The 17,073-nt window shown below is 36.9% G+C and overlaps 1 protein-coding gene across 1 annotated transcript; it reads right to left on the bottom strand.

Annotated features, from left to right (window-relative positions):
• Window positions 1-1,476: 1,476 nt before the first annotated feature.
• map7a (microtubule-associated protein 7a) lies at window positions 1,477-16,300 on the bottom strand. The gene is made up of 14 exons (XM_079443681.1): window positions 16,081-16,300; window positions 12,501-12,614; window positions 12,220-12,294; window positions 11,970-12,133; window positions 11,177-11,282; window positions 10,600-10,724; window positions 10,377-10,495; window positions 9,557-9,741; window positions 4,478-4,634; window positions 4,007-4,178; window positions 3,552-3,653; window positions 2,912-2,962; window positions 2,647-2,839; window positions 1,477-2,341 (listed from the first exon to the last, which is right to left on the bottom strand). Exons 1-14 carry the CDS (start codon window positions 16,199-16,201, stop codon window positions 2,331-2,333), a joined length of 1,695 nt encoding a protein of 564 aa, XP_079299807.1. The 5' UTR covers window positions 16,202-16,300; the 3' UTR covers window positions 1,477-2,330.
• Between the last annotated feature and the right edge of the window lie 773 nt (window positions 16,301-17,073).

Below are 17,073 nucleotides of genomic sequence, written 5' to 3'. Positions count from 1 at the left end.
ATGCAATTAGCCTAAATTTAGTTGAGAATTCCACTGTCGTCTTCAAACAGCGATGCCTTTGTGTCATCTGATGCGCTTTTACTGGGATGATCCAACCAAATGTTGTTCAAACTCCTTTTAATCCCACAAAATCTGGTAAGTGCTGCAAATTCAATCCCTTGAGGTTCAATGTCTGTTATGGCTGCTTGTGGCACTTTCCAGGAATAGGGTCCAGTTTGTTTTCCCATTTATTTATTTTAAAGCATTAGAGGCACAAATCCCATGTTTTTGAACGATTAGATCTGTAAGATAAATTATGTAACGCGAAATTAACCTAGCATGACATACAGATTTAAATTGGGCATTTTGGCCTGTCAGAGACTATAACTATTACTAACATTATACAACAATGGCACATTTTTTTTGGCATAATCCGTTTAATTCGTGTACAGTTAATTATAGTGAAAGATTTGAATATTATTGAAATATTACCAAGAAAAAAAAAGCTAAATTAAATGCTTTATTGAAATAACATGACCTTTTTATTCTACAATTAAATTTTATACATATATTGATTTCTAGACCATCAGTCTCACACCAAAATATTTCAAATCATTTTCTGTCCTTTCTGTATATTTTGTGATGTTACATTTAACAGAAACTTAATTTAAGCACTGCAGAACCTATTAGAAACCCATCAATTAACAGTACTGAACTATATGTCCTCTCTGCTAGACTTGCTTGAGTTCTACATGATTCTTCTCATCTGAGGTTTCCGTCACTGTTTGCCAAACTGGCAGCCCATTTACCAAACATGTTCTCGGGGTACAAGAACATTGAGTTCTCATCATTTCAGCTAACGAAAAACCTCAGTGGGAAATGCAATGGTTATTTCTTTTTAATAGTGTTTTTCATGTTAAAAAAAGAAAAACACGCCAACCTCTGTCTGTTTTTTGAAGCTTATTTACTGACACCCATAAAAAATGTTTACATCTTTGCAGTTTGCACCATATTTGCATAAGCCTCTATCATTGCACAAGGTCAGCAGGTTTATAGTAATGTTTATAAGGCAGACAAGCACGTAATAATCATAAATGATCATTTATTAAAAGGGGGTGGGGAAGGGGTGTTTTTATTTGAAACGGCTAAATGGCAGCAGTGTAAAACCAGCAACTGTGGAAATTCATGAGCTCACCTGTCTGGTGTAATACTGTGACACAAAAGCACTGGTAAGCAATAAGGACAGATGTAAAATGACCTCTGTATATGTGTTTGCCCTCATGACTCAAAGCAGCAGCATTGCAAAGAGAGATCCTTAAATTACATGAATAGTTTCTAGCACAAATATTTGTATAGAAAATACACACAAGTTTGGGGTTTGTAAGATTTTTTTAAAAAAGTTTTTATGCTCACCAAGGAGCTATTTGATTTAAAAATAAATAATATTGTTAAATTACTACAATTTAAAATACAATTTTTTTTATTTATTTTTTTTTTAAATATACTTTAAAATGTAATTTATTTCTGTGATTGTTAAGCTGAATTTTCAGCATCATTACTCCTGTCTTCAGTGTTACATAATCGTTCAGAAATAATTCTAATATGCTGATTTGGTGCTCAAGAAACTTATTATCAGTGTTGAAAATAGTTATGCTGCTTATATTTTTGTAGCAAGTTTAATCATTTTTTTTTAGGATCCTTTGATTAGAAAATTCAAAAGAACATTTATTTTAAATATAATTTTTTGTAGCAATCTTAAGTGTCTACTGTCACTTTTGATAATTTAAGCATTCTTGCTAAAAAAAAAAGTATTCATTATTTAAAAAATCGTACTGACCCCAAACTTTTAAATTGTACAGTATGCATTCGTGCAGGTAAATTACCATTTACATGTGTATATTTATAAAAAAGATCCATAAGACTTCTATATCACTACTCAGACATTTGAGGAGAAAGCATTTCTCTTCATAACACCATAAACATACTGGCTAAAATATAAAATTATTAAAGCTTAAAAATGAATCATTCAAGTTTTATTTGGTGGGTAGTCTACCTTTTAAGTCTAAGTATTATTGTTATAAGTATTATTATAGTTATTATGTGAATCTTACCACATACCCAAAGTTATCTGGCTACTGAGCGATGCATGTCACTCTAGCAAATCAAGCAGTAATTTAGGTATTTTAATTGGGCAGTAGAGAACTGTAATCTGTAGAATGAAGTGACTATTAAACTACAGGTTTATTAAAGTGCAGGGAAATCAAGTGCATATGTTGTTTTTGTGTTGTTCAGAAAGACAAGCTTGCTGAAGTTGCTCTGATGGTCTTGGCATCGTATGACAGTTCCATGGGTTAAATAACCTCTGAAGTATGGGGAGAAACATTAACATTTTGTATACCAACTGTATAACAAATTTCAAATTTGAATTTAATAGAATAAAATATATATAATGTTAAACAGGAGGCAAGCATTTAATAGTATACTATACCAAATAATTTTAAGTTTTTACTTTAGATATCTTAAAAAAAAAATTTATAACAATTCTTGCATTAATGTAATCCTTGAATAATAAAATCTAAACTTGAGTTGCATAATATTAACTTCATATATTTAGTTATGTTAGATTTAAAAGTAGATTTACATTGTCAAATAAATGCATTCATATACCGGTTTGCTGATGGGCTTGTATCTCATCCAGGCCAGAAAGACTGCGGAAGGACCGTCGCTCCTTGAAGGCCACAGTAGGAAGCATATCCTCCTCGTCCCTCAGCTCCAGTTTTGGCGTTTTTCCCGGACCTGGTAGCCTGATTACAGGCTTCACGTTCTCACAAGGCAAGTTGTCTTTCACTGATGCGGTTTTCTAAAGGGGACAAAAAGTGAGCAGGGCCTCTAGATGTGGCATAATCAAAGCTCCTGCCAGTGATAGTCATACCTTGTTCTCAGAGTCTGTCTGTCTTGTTCTTTTCATGATTTCATCCAGACGCTGATTTGGGAAAAATTGAAAGCACAATATACATTAGTGTCGGTAAGATTTTCAGTGTTTTTGAAAAACGTCTCATGCTCAGCAATGCTGTATATGTTTGATCAAAATACAGTAAAAACAATAATATTGTAAAATATTATTGCAATTTAAAATGACTTTTTTTATTATTATTTTTATTTATTTTACATTTAATTATTCCTGTGATGGCAAAGCTGAATTTTGTCATGAATTTTCAGATGTCATTTTTACATGTTGATTTGCTGCTCAAAAAGCATTTCTTGTTATCAATGTTGAAAACAGTTGTGCTGCTAAATACCATGATGAATTGGTTTTATAAAGAAACTTAAAACTTTATTTTGAAACATTATAAACTGTCATATTACTGTCTTTTTTTTTTTTTATCAATTTAATGCATCTTTGCTGAATGAAAGTTACATTTTGAATATTGCAATTCAAAGCTTTGGGGTCAGTACAGTTTTTTTTTTTTTTTTTTTTTTTTTTTTTTTTTTTTTTTTTTCTCTGAAAGAAATGAATAATGATCTTCTCAATTTCACAGTTAGCTAATCAGCTGTCTGTTTCTAAGTTGTACCTTTTTCCTTTCTTGGCGTTCGGCCTCCTCTTTCTGGAAACGACTCTCTCTTTCCAGTCTCTGCTGCTCTGCCAGCACCCTCTGACGAGCCTCTTGCTCTCTCTGAGAATACATTATAGAGATTATAGGATTTGTATTATTTCCAATTATCAGTTTAACATATGATCCAAGCTTTATTTTAGGGGAAAAAAAAACAAAGGGACAGAAGCTAAAAAACTTGACCAAAAGACATGTCAGTGAAAGGAGCATAGGAATCACTATATAAGCCTGATGTGTCTTTTTTTTTTTTTTTTTTTTTCACCAAATGGACAATATTGTTTTCCTGAGCACTTCCCCACTGGTCAAATCGACGTCAAATTCAAGCCAGAGCTCAATTTATTCACATTTTTCAGTAATTTTAAATGTTTTAACATAGGTTTGTAAAAATGATTTAAACAGCCAAAAGCTTTTAATACCTGCTGTTGAAGCCTGTTTTCCTCCTCTTTCTGTCTGCGGGCGTTTTCCTCTTCAGCCTTGAGTCGCTCTTCTTCCTCTCTCTTCCTCTTCTCCTCCTCCAGTCTCAGGGCCTCTGTTTCCTGTCTGGCTCGTTCTTCAGCTCTTCGACGGACCAGTTCCTCTCTGCTCTTTCTGCGAAGATAAGCCACATAAGTTCAGTTAGGTGCCTAATACACTTTAAGAATTTATGTCATGAAGTTCAAACTTTTTTTATTTTATTTTTTTATTTTTTTTAAATGCCTAATTGTAACTTTAGCATATTTAACTGTCCAGTTACTTCAACAAAGAACAGCTTAAATTGTGGCCTTTTAATTTTACAAATACAATTTAGCACTAATCAACAAAAGCAGTTGTAAAGTACTAAGACACAAAAGAGGACTTGCACTAATGGAAGAAAGGTAAGAATTAAAACAAAATAAAAAATAAAAAACCTTTCCATCTCCTCCTTCAGTCTGCGCTCCTCTTCTTCCTTCTCTCTCTGGAGTCGGGCTTGTCTCCTTTTCTCAGTCAGCAGGCGAGTGGCTTCTTCAGGGTCTGAAGTCCAAGCAGCAGCTCTGACTTGTGCTGCGTCACCAATCTGACTTGGTCCTTAAAGTGAAAAATGTTGAGAGGAATCTTTTATATATTAATGTATGAAATAAATATACATATACAGTCATGGCCAAAATATCGGCACCCTTGGTAAATATGCTCAAAGAAGGCTGTGAAAATAATCTGTATTGTTAATCCTTTTGATCTTTTATTTAAAAAAATTCACAAATCTAACCTTTCATTGGATATTTTAATATAAATTTAAAATGGGGAGGATATATCATTATGAAATGTTTTTTCTCTAATACACATTGGCCACAATTAACGGCACCCTTTTATTCATTACTTTTTGAAACCTCCATTTGCCAGTTTGACGGCTCTAAATTTTATCCTATAATACCTGATGAGGTTAGAGAACACCCGACAAGAGATCAGAGACCATTCCTTCATCCAGAATCACTCCAGACCCTTTAGATTCCCCGCTCCATGTTGGTGGTGCTTCTCTTCAGTTCACCTCACTCATTTTCTACAGGGTTCAGGTCAGAGGACTGGAATGGCCAGCAGAAGCTTGGTTTTGTGCTCAGTGACCCTTTTTTTGTGTTGTTTAAGGTTTGTGTTTGGATTATTGTATGGTTGAAAGATCCAAACATGGCCCATTATAAGATTTCTCACAGAATCAGTCAGTTATTGATGTTTGTTTTTTTTTATCTGTTGGTATTTGATATAATCCATGATGCCATGTGTCTAAACAAGATGTCCAGGACCTCCAGCAGAAATATAGGCCAACAACATCAAAAATACAGCAGTATATTTCATTGTAAACATTGGGTACTTTTTATCCCTGTGTTCACCAAACCCGTTTTGAGTGTTTGCTGCGAAAAAGCTAATTTGTTTTGTTTCATCTGACCATAGAAGCCAGTCCCATTTGAAGTTCCAGTCGTGTCTGATAACTGAATATACTGGAGTTTGTTTTTGGATGAGCTAGGAGAATTAATCCTCGAAACCCTCCCAAACAACATGTAGTGATTGTAGGTGCTGTTTGACCATTTTTTTTTATTTTTTTTTAAGGTTTTCTGACCCCCGAGACTCATCTTTTTTTTTTGCACTTCTCCAGCTATGGTCCTTGGAGAGTCTTTAGCCACTCAAACTCTCCTCCTCACCGTGCATTAGGACAATATAGACATACGTCCTCTTCCAGGCAGTTTCGTAACATTTTATGTTGATTGGAAATTCTTAATTATTGCCCTGGTGGTGGAAATGGGAATTTTTACTGCTCTAGCTCTTTTCTTAAAGCCACTTCACTAATTGGTGAAGCTCAATTATCTTTTGCTGCACATCAGAAATATATTCTTTGGTTTTTCTGATTGTGATGGATGATTAAGGGAATATGTGTTTTGTTTTCCCTCCTATTAATATTTCTGTGAAACAGGAAGCCATGGCTGGATAATTTCATGTTCATAATCACCCTGGAGTGCTCAAAATTGTGAATATGAATGGGAATATACTTCAGAGATATTTTACTCATAAGAATTTCTAGGGGTGCCAATAATTGTCCAACGTGTATTTGAGAAACATTTTTCATAATGATATTTCCCTTCATTTTAAATTCTTATCCAATGAAAGGTTAGATTTTTATGAATAAAAGAAAAGGATTTACAATGCAGATTAATTTTCACAGCCGCCTTTGATCATATTTACCAAGGGTGGCGATATTTTTGTGTGTATTGTTGGTTAGATATTATATACACTCACCGGCCACTTTATTAGGTACACCTGTTCAATTGTTGATAACACAAATTGCTAATCAGCCAATCACATGGCAGCAACTCAATGCATTTAGGCATCTAGATGTGGTGAAGACTACTTGCTGAAGTTCAAACAGAGTATCAGAATGGGGAAGAAAGGGGATTTAAGTGACTTTGAACGTGGAATGGTTGTTGGTGCCAGATGGGCTGGTCTGAGTATTAAAAAAAAAAAAAAAAAAAAAAAAAAAAAAAACTGCTGATCTACTGGGATTTTCACGCACAAACATCTCTAGGGTTTACAGAGAATGGTCCGAAAAAGAGAAAATATCCAGTGAGCGGCAGTTGTGTGGACGAAAATGCCTTGTTGAGGTCAGAGGACAATGGGCAGACTGGTTAGAGATGATAGAAAGGCACTCGTAAGATGACTCGTTACAACCAAGGTATGGCGAATACCATCTCTGAACGCACAACACGTCGAACCCTGAAGCAGATGGGCTACAGCAGCAGAAGACCACACCAGGTGCCGCTCCTGTCAGGTAAGAATAGGAAACATAGGCTACAATTCGCACAGGCTCACCAAAATTGGACAATAGAAGATTGGAAAAACGTTGCCTGGTCTGAGTCTTGATTTCTGCTGCGACATTCAGATGGTTGGGTCAGAATTTGGTGTAAAGAACGTGAAAGCATGGATCCATCCTGCCTTGTCTCAACGGTTCAGGCTGGTGGTGGTGGTGTAATGGTGTGGGGGAAATTTTCTTGGCATACTTTGGGGCCCTTAGTACCAATTGAGCATCGTTTAAATGCCACAGCCTACCTGAGTATTGTTGCTGACCATGTCCATACCTTTATGACTACAGTGTACCCATCTTCTGATGGCTACTTCCAGCAGGATAATGCACCATGTCACAAAGCTCAGACTGGTTTCTTGAACATGACGATGAGTTCACTTTACTGAAATGGCCTCCACAGTCACCAGATCTCAATCCAATAGAGCACCTTTGGGATGTGGTGGAACGGGAGATTCGCATCATGAATGTGCAGCCAAAAAATCTGCAGCAACTGCGTGATGCTATCATGTCAATATGGACCAAAATTTCTGAGGAATGTTTCCAACACCTTGTTGAATCTATGCCACGAAGAATTAAGGCAGTTCTGAAGGCAAAAGGCAGTCCAACCCGGTACTAGCGAGGTGTACCTAATAAAGTGGCCAGTGAGTGTACTGGATTATATATATATATATAATGCGCGCATGCATACAGTGCCCTCCATAAGTATTGGAACAGTAAAGACAAAATTATCAAGACATTTGAAAATATGATTCTGTAGTTTTGTCTCATATTAAACGGTCACATTTTATTATTAGCCATTTCAACACATGTTTTGCCAAATAAAAAGAACAGCACTTTTAGAGTTCATCCCACTTATTAGTGTGAGCATAAGTATTGGGACAGTTGAACAAGGCAGATATAAGATTAAAAGCCATTTAGTTGCAGATCCCTTGCGCACAATCACTGCAGTGAGTCTGTGACCCATAGACATCACCAGACTCTTGGTCTCATTCTTTGAAATACGTTTCCCAGCCTTTAATGCAGCCAATTACAATTGTTGCTTGTTTTGGGGAGTTTCTGCCTTTTACTCTCCTCTTCAGCTGGTGAAATTCATGTTCAATCGGATTTAAATGTGGCGATTCACTTGGGCAATCTAAGACTTTCCATTTCTTTGCCTTTATACATACCTTGACGGAACTGGCAGGGTGTTTTGGGTCATTGTCCTGATGAAATATGAAGCTCTTCCCAATTAATCTGGTGGCATTTTCTTGAATATTGGTAGGCAAGAAGGTTTTGTACTCTTCCAAATTCATTCTGCTTCTGTCATCATACATTAAATCATCAGTGAAGTTGAGGGGGCCTGTTCCAGAGGCAGCCATGCATGCCCATGCCATGACACCACCTCCACCATGCTTTACAGATGAGGCTGTATGCTTGGGATCATTGCAGTTCCCTTTTTTTTTTTTTTTTTTTTTTTTTTTTTTTTTTTTTTTCTCTCCACATTTTTGCTTTCCCATCACTTAGATAAAGGTTCGTCTTTGTCTCATCGGTCCATAAACACAGTTCCAAAACTCTTCTGGCTCACCTTTGTGCTTTTTTGCAAACTCTAATCTCGCCTTTCTATTTTTGGTGCTGGTCAGAGGTTTGCATCTTGCTGTGTAGCATCTGTAATTCTGTGTCAAAGTCTCCTGAGGACAGTAGATTGTCAGAGCATCACCCTTTCTGGAAGTTGTTGGTGATTTTTACAGACATGTATTTTACACTTAAAAAAAAAAAAGTTGAACCAACTTAAAATTAAGGCAACCAGCTTCAGCAGATTTGAGTTTTCTCAACTTGTTGTTTTAAGTTTATACAACAAAGTTGAGAACCTCCTACAAAAATAAGTTGAGAGAACTCAAAAATCTGCTGAAGCTGGTTGCCAGATTTTGTGATTTGTCTGACATCAACTACTGTTTTCTTCTCAGCCGATCAGGTAGTTGTGGGTTGCTGGTGGTTTCCAAACTCTTGATTTCTCCATGCCCTTTGTTTTTGCTATAGCTCTAATTGACGTCCTCTTATCTTTTAGCATCCAAATTGCTTGCTTTTCTCTCAAAGTCAGCTTGCTCATCTTCATCCTGGTTTGTGTGTGTCATCATCAAATGCAAGATTCAGAATGCAGAAGTAATGGATATAACTGATACGACACATTCCCTACTTTTAATATCTGAATAATTAATGCAACAGGACACAGCTGATCACTTAGAAAGACCTGTGAGGCAACTGCTCCAGTACTTATGCTCACATCAGATAGAGGGATGAAACTCTAAAAGTGCTGAACTTCTTAGCTGGTAAAGCATCTGTGTTGAATCGCCCAATAATAAAATGTGACATTCTGTAGTTTTGTCTCATTCATCTTTTAATCATATTTGTAAATGTCTTGACCCCACAGCCAACAGAGCAATTGTCTTTAATGTTCCAATACTTTTGGAGGGCTATATATATATATATCTCTCTCTATCACACTATTTCTTGATGCTAAATTTGGGAATTCTATCAATCATAGTTTTGTTGACTTACAATTTATTTGTTCCACAGTACAGTAACCTTATGCAGTACTCATCATAAAGAGCCATTTTAGCAAAGTTTTTAAACTGAATTATTATTCAAATGTGGGCATTGGAAAATGTATCTTAAGTCTTTCACTAACCATTGGGAATCTGAGAGCCTGTTGGTGTATTCGGAGGCCCATTAGTAACTGGATTCGACTGGAGTTGGTTATCTTGCAGACAATGTTGAGCAAGCGTTTCCTCAGATTCTAGGTCCTCTTCTGGCAGTGGAGGCAAGCTATCTTGTTTGAGTGTGGCTTGTTTGATATGTGATCTGTTCTGCAGCCTTGGAAATGGGTCAATAAAGAGAGAATAATGACCAACAGTATAATTTTGTGATTTTGACCCCCGGTTTCACAAACAAGGCTTAAGGTAGTCCTAGACTAAAATGTAAGTCTGAGTGGTTCCAACTGAAATCTTGCACTGGCTGGTCTTAAAATATATCAGTGCCTTTGTTTTGTCTCAAGATGCAAACCAGTAATGTGTTTTTTTTTTTTTTTTTTCTAAGGATGTTCATAAAAATTACTTAAATGTCCTAATTGAACTATGGCTTAATCCTGGCTTAGTCTAAGCCCTGTCTGTGAAACCAGGCCTGAGAGTGTGAGGAAACTTAAGTTTAGTTTTATTCATTCCTGTAAGAAAGTAAAATCACAAGTTAGATCTCTTTGAAGTTGTACTACAGAATGTTTGCCTCTGTCGCCATCTGTGGTTAAAATGTAAAATTGCAAGTTACTGCTGGAGATGTTTCTTATATCAGTTTTGCTTTGCAATTGGTCTTCATGACATGCAATGATATATACCTGAAAATTACTGCCATATAATGCAGCTTTGGTGTTGTTTCTCCTAGACAGCAGTGATATAATATGGAAAGACTTTTGCTTAATTATAAGAGATTGTGCTGTACAAAAATATAAAATGTACCATGTTGGGAGGACCGTGTTCTCTGGTGGGTTTGTGTCCTGTTTGGCTTTAATTTCGTTTGTTGCTGTTTGTAGCTGTGGCTTTTTCAAGTCCAGTCCCTCAAAGTTTCCTTTTGCTACCTGAAATATTTTTTGCAAAAACCACATGCAGTATGTCATGCGACAAAGAACCATTTATTTTTTATATGTAAACAAATGGTCTAAAAATGAATGTGAACTCTTACCAGCTCTCTGTTGGTGGCTCTGCGGATGGTGATGTTTGGACTTGAGCTTGCAGGCCTCTTTGGCACTTTCCCACAATGCACCTGGGGCTTTCGTGTGGTGCTTGAGTTCATGGAATGACATGAGGCTGAACGACGACAAATATGAACAACTGAAGATGTATGGTTTTTTTTTTTTTTTTTTTTTTTTTTTTTTTTTAAACAAGGATGAATAAGTATGGAGAAATAGGTTTAAGCAATGAGCATGAGAAGAAAACAGGAAGCCAGTATTTATTACATCCAGCAGCTCCAAACTTGTGATTTTCCTTGTGATTTGTAAATTCCTCTAAAGTGATACCTGTGTCTCGTGACAGACACACCGCACTCCTGCTTCTGGCTAGATAAGAGACGGTAGGAGTCTGAAGACGGCGGACAAGGTCAATCTCCCATTGACTAAGAGCGTGGCGTTTAGCTAGAGGAGAGCAGAAAGCAGAGCGACTAACAGAAAGTGGTCAGAAAGGGAGTTGGGAAAGTAGATGCAAGGCTAGAAGAGAGTTTTGGTGCCAGTTACTGCGTTTTGAATCATGCGTTGAATATTCACCATTATTGTTTTTGTTCTTGGTCCCCTTTCTTGAGCAGTGGCCAGGTTTCTGTTTGGCCTTCTGACTTTTCTCCATCGTCTTCCGCACCACAGACTCATAACGCTCCTAAAACACAGGATGAAAACACTCCCATAATCCCATGCTCCGTATGTTTTTAATCATGGTTGCAAAGTCTCCACAGCAATTTTTCATCTCAGTTGCTGCAGACAGAAACCCACACAAACAGATGGTATACATGGTTTAAAATCTGAACACATTTGACTGAATTAGTTTCTCATGATTCTGAAAGATTTTGATCTCAAGGTTTATGCTTTAAATTAGTTATATTAGAGTGTGTGTTTGTTTTATTATAGGATTTATTATTACAGTACCAGTATTTGGAGGTGAATCATTTTGAAATGAACTAATGAATAAAAATTAATTAATTTGAATTTGTAATATACAATTGTTTATATAATGTAATTTAAATATAATTTTATTAAATATAAATTTAAGAAATATATTTTTTTCATTTTGTTGACTTATTCTGTAATGTCTTTTCACTGTAACCTAAGTTTTTATTAAAAAAATATTCTCATCTAAAAGTTTGTTTTTAGTTAATATTGTGGACAAAGTACACCTGAATTTATGTATAAAAATTCCATCAGATTTTTTTTTATTGATTTTTTTTTTTAATTTTTTTTTTAATTTTTTTTTTTTATATATGTCCCAACTGTTCACTGGAATCATAAGCTTTGCGAACAATCTCTTCCACTGAACAATGGTCACCATTTTTCTCATGCATAAACTCACTCTTTCGTCTTTGAGCCTCTGTTTGCGCTTCTCCTCGACTGCCATCCTCCTCCTTTCTTCTCTTTGTCGCTGTTCCTCCAACTTCTTCTTTCGCTCCTCAAGGTGTTTCTCGTAGAACTGCTTGGCCCGCTCTTCTCTCGCCAGCCAGCCACGCTCGCGCAAGGCTACAGTTCAGGTACACCAAGAAAAACTTAATAAAGCTTTGTTTTTCAATTTGCTATGATGTTACATGTTCAGAGTAAGAAAATACCCAGCTGTTTTTGATACGCCTCTCTGCGTTCCCGGGCCAATTGCAGTCTCTCGTCCACTTTCAGTGCATTTGATTCTAAATTACAAAATCATTCTGAAATTTTACATGCATAATATAATCCATGTTGGAATGAATGACAAAAATGAGCAACTGGGAAGATTCGGCTCTAAAGAGTGAATCATTATTGACATTGTATCCATGGCAGCAGTATCAGGCACTTGAAGGCTTTGAGAAAGGAAAATGCTAATTAAATTTCTGGAAAAATATTAGCTATTTTAGACCTGTATTATTTCCATTTTTCTTGCTGATATTAATCGGTGCTGATTTATTGTTCGGAGGAGCACATGCTTTTCTTTTTTGCTCCAGGGCTGTAGGTTTCGCGTCAGATCTGGAATCTGGAAAATAAAGAGAGGCTGTTTACTTGGTGCTCAGACAAAATAGATAAATGAACACCAAACGGGAAAGTCTTTTCGTTTTTTTTTGGCCTTTAAAGTTTCTGCTGAAGTTTACCAAACTCTTCAACTCGGTTTGAAAAGCAGAAAGGCAGGTTAGAAGTTCAGGGGTGTGATTACTTACAACATTACGACAAGGAATGCATAGTGGAAGCTAGGGCTGCAACTAACGATTATTTTAATAATCGATTAATCTGTCGATTATATTTTCGATTAATCGATGAATCGGATAAAAAACCCAAAAACAAGGCATTCATTTCCAACCCTTTATTCAAAAACAGAACTAAAATATTTAGAAAGTGCACAAACACATTGCTCCTTGAACATCCCAGAGCTGTTATAATAATAATAAAATAAAATAAAAATAAAATGGACTAACACAAAAAACATACACATGTATGCTTTATATCTGCCAAATATATAGACTTTTTTTTTTTTTAATAAAGTGCCACCTGAGCTGCCAGAACAACAGGGTGCGTGTCTAGAGCATTTTAAATGGGGGGGCCAGTCTGGGGCACTGCCTCAAAAGAGGGTGGCCGGGGGGAGGGGTTGGATACATGATTGTTAATAGGCCTATATTATATAGGCTATTAATTGCACAGTGTGAGATTCATTGGTCCTCACAGAACTTTGTGAGATCGCGATGAACAAAGAGTGACAGCTTTATTGGTTATGAGCGCTCTTTGCAAGCTTTCTAGGCAATCCATTTAAAATGTAGAACTTTGTTTTTTGCCCACACACACACGTTACAAAGTTTTCGGAATGACATCTGCATATTTATGCAGGATTCGCTCTTGAAGTATCAGCATATTGATAGCAATAGAAGGGACAAAATATGTGAAAATGTGCATTAAGAGAGCACCCCCACTTATTTCAGAAGCAGCCTTAGTGATTATTTCTGGAACCTGGTTGATATGCTTCTATAACTATATACAAAAACAACAAAATACAAATGCACTACATAAAATAATTTTATAAATGCATATTTACAATTTAAGCACTTAACTAAAATAAGTATTAATAAAATTAATAACTAGAGAAGGCTAACTATATTCAGCTTGCTTCCATTTAGTGAGAAAAGCCTACTCTTCAGTTGAATTAGAAAAAAAAAGCTTTTCTGGTCTTCAGTGATGCGAGGATAACGTTTGAGCATACACACAATATCTGAGTGAGACCCGAGCCAATTCATAAAAGAACAATGTAGATTTAAAAGCACACGTCCAGTTTTGTGCGAGTGAAGGAAATCCGCTTGCGAGTGGATAGATGCGTGCTCGCGCATTACATGATCGCGTAACATTATGCGCTCTCGACATTTGTCATTTAGATCACCCTAAAATGCCTAAAATTAATAAAGAAGAGAAGTAAGCGGCCCTAGGTAGCTGACTACACATGCCAAGATACGCCAGATGCAGTTAGAAATTTACTAAAAACAAGCCTATCGCAAGACATCTGGTAGGGGGGGCACCTAACGACGTAGACACGCACCTGCAGAACAATAAATAATTTATAAAAAATAAAGAACAATACAAATCAGAAAATTTAACAGGATTTGTTTGAATGTCAGAACTTGTTCTCTACACTACACTGCAGGCGCACACACTCGCAGATGCACACACACACACACACACACACACTTACTTTGTTCAGACACTTTGCATTGCAGTTAACACACTTTTTCTGTTTATTTAGTGTGAAATGCTCCCACACCTTGGATGACTTGGGTCGCACGGTTTTCTCTGCCTCCCATGTATCTTTCCTCTACCTCCGCTCGTTTTTTATTTTAGCTCCGCCCTGTCTATGAGGCGCCGAACTCTGCTAGCACCCGTGCGCGAGAGAGACCGAGTGTGTTCGCTCCGCGCTCAACTAAAGTTTTTTTTTTTTAATAATCAAACGTCTCCGCGTCGCGCGACACAACGAATCGATTATGAAATTCGTTGCCAACTCTTTTAGTAATCGATTTTTATCGATTTAATCGATTCGTTGTTGCAGCCCTAGTGGAAGCCTTCATGACTGATCTCTTTGTCTGTAAAAATTCTTGAAATGAGCACACAAGGATGTTACTTCAAACCTTTGAGTGACGCATGCATCAGTTTTATTGTTATTCAGACAAGTACCAATCCCATTGTCCCATGAGAGTTTCCCCTTTGAAATGAATACAAATTCAGCAAAGATGCATTCAATTGATCAAAAGTGGCAGTGAAGACATTGACAATTTTGTGAAAGAATGCTGTTCTTTTGAACTGTCTATTTATCAAAGGATCCTGAAAGGAGTGTATCATGGTTTCCACAAAAATATTAAGCAGCACAACTGTTTTCAACCTTGATAATAATATGTGCTAACCATGATGATAGATGTTTTTCCATCACATAAAAAAAATATTAAAGTAATTTTATTTGTAATACTATCTTAAAAGAAAAAAAAAAGCAATATTTTAATTACATTATTCCAACTTTGGAATTAATAAATCTGTCTAGTGAATATATTTTTAACCATTCTCGCCACATACAAAAAAACCTACCTTTTTAACCCTAGGTTACATTGACACTTCATACTGTATACATTTAGCATTTGTTTCATAAATCAGCAAAACCTAAAAACGGTGCTTTACAAGCATGCAACATTACTTAACCCAGAATTAATACCCTTGGGTTAAAAGATAACTTGGCATGTGGTGTACTCTGGTAAACCTATTAACTAAGTAGTGTGTTTCAACCGATACATGCTTGGCCTCCCATTCTATGCAAACCTTCTCGGTGTCTTTAAAAACACCTCTATAAACAAAAGTTGAGTGCCAAAAGGCAGATATAAAGATGAACATAAGGCCTGTCTCATGCCAGTTTTGACTTTGTTCTCTGAATCAAGACAGCCCAAGGCCTGTACACAATTACAAAGGCAACATTTGTTTTACTATTGCTCTGTAGAACAACAAATTCAGCGCCTGACTGAAGAGTACGTGGCGATGGTTAACTTTACACTACAGATCACAACCATGCTAGGGGTGAAGTGTGGAGCATGACGGATGCGGAACCTATCAGAACTGCTGAATTGTCATGCATATTTTAGTCACTTGGTCTAAGAAAATTAAAGCAGATGAGCTTGACATCAGGGGGCATTACATAAAAGATGTCTATCATGTGATGCGAGACCCTTATAAACACATTTAGCACAGCTAGCATCACACACATACATAACCCATTCCTAATACGTCACTATCTGAACTAACCATGCAGAAATGCGTTGTTATTTGGTGTATGGAGTCAAATGGGTATATCTAACAGCTTTATGCCAACTAAAATGATCATTATGTCTGTATATTTTAGGATGCATATGCTCAGTTTATTTTGGATGTTGTATTAGCAGATGATAGAGCAATTATAATGTCATATTTATCATTTGCATCTCGCCTACCTCTCTGCTTCCTCGCAATGTCGCACATCTTCATCCGACCCTTCTCCGAGATCGCAATGAGACCCAGCTCCGTATTCCTCCACTCCCGTTCCTGCTCTGCCAGGCTCAGATGAGCTGGCATCTTACAGTGAGTGTGTGTGTTCGTCTAATACATGTAGAGCATCTGTGTTCTCTGTGCACAAGTCTTCCACTCCAGCCAACAGCTTATCATTGCATCTCTAGCAGGGAATAGACTGGTTGAGAGAGAGAGGCAGAGTGAGAGACAGAAATTCTTCCTGGGGGAGCTTGTGTGAGCAGCTGATTTGGTCCTGTCTGGGCTGCGTCCAGCACACGTGCATGGCAAGCAAAGTCAGTAAGCATTCATAAGTACAGAGTGCACATGTGCCATGCTCTCACAAAAGAAACCCACCCAGCTGGAAGCAGATGTGATTATTGGAGGTGTGTTTCCCTTTAAAAATCCATAGAGCCCTTTGCATTGCATTGGCTGGTCACATTGACGGCATGCGAGCAGCTGCAGCAAGGATGAAGTATTCACTTTACAACAAAAGAGACAGAGTTGGATGCAAGTGCCTTTTTCTAAATGGTTGCCTGGGTGATATGCAAAATTGTGGGAGGCATGACACTGCATGCCAGTGTCCAGAAATAGCAGCAGAGAAAACCCGCTTTCATCCTGCATATCGATTTGTGACATGCAACACAAAATATACAGCCAATTGGAGACCAGATTAAAGGCTCTAGTCCCATATCTTGAATGTTTTTCACACCTCAAAATGCTTTTTTTCTGATTGGGTTGAGGATCTGCTCTCAGACAGAGATGACGTTATGCCTCCGCTATTAGTAACAACTCTGGATCCATGTTGGTGGCTTTTTATGTCATAGACAAAATATTTGCTAAAAGACAGCAAATGTAATACTTGTGAGCTAAAACAACTTGCAGTACAATCACGCTGGAGGGATGGGTTGGGTGAACTCATAAATCAGCCTTTCAGCACT

The sequence above is a fragment of the Barbus barbus genome (assembly GCF_936440315.1).
Source record: "Barbus barbus genome assembly, chromosome: 20".
Classification (NCBI taxonomy): domain Eukaryota; kingdom Metazoa; phylum Chordata; class Actinopteri; order Cypriniformes; family Cyprinidae; genus Barbus; species Barbus barbus.
The sequence above is the reverse complement of the archived record's forward strand: the minus strand, read 5'-3'. Positions and strand labels throughout refer to the sequence as shown.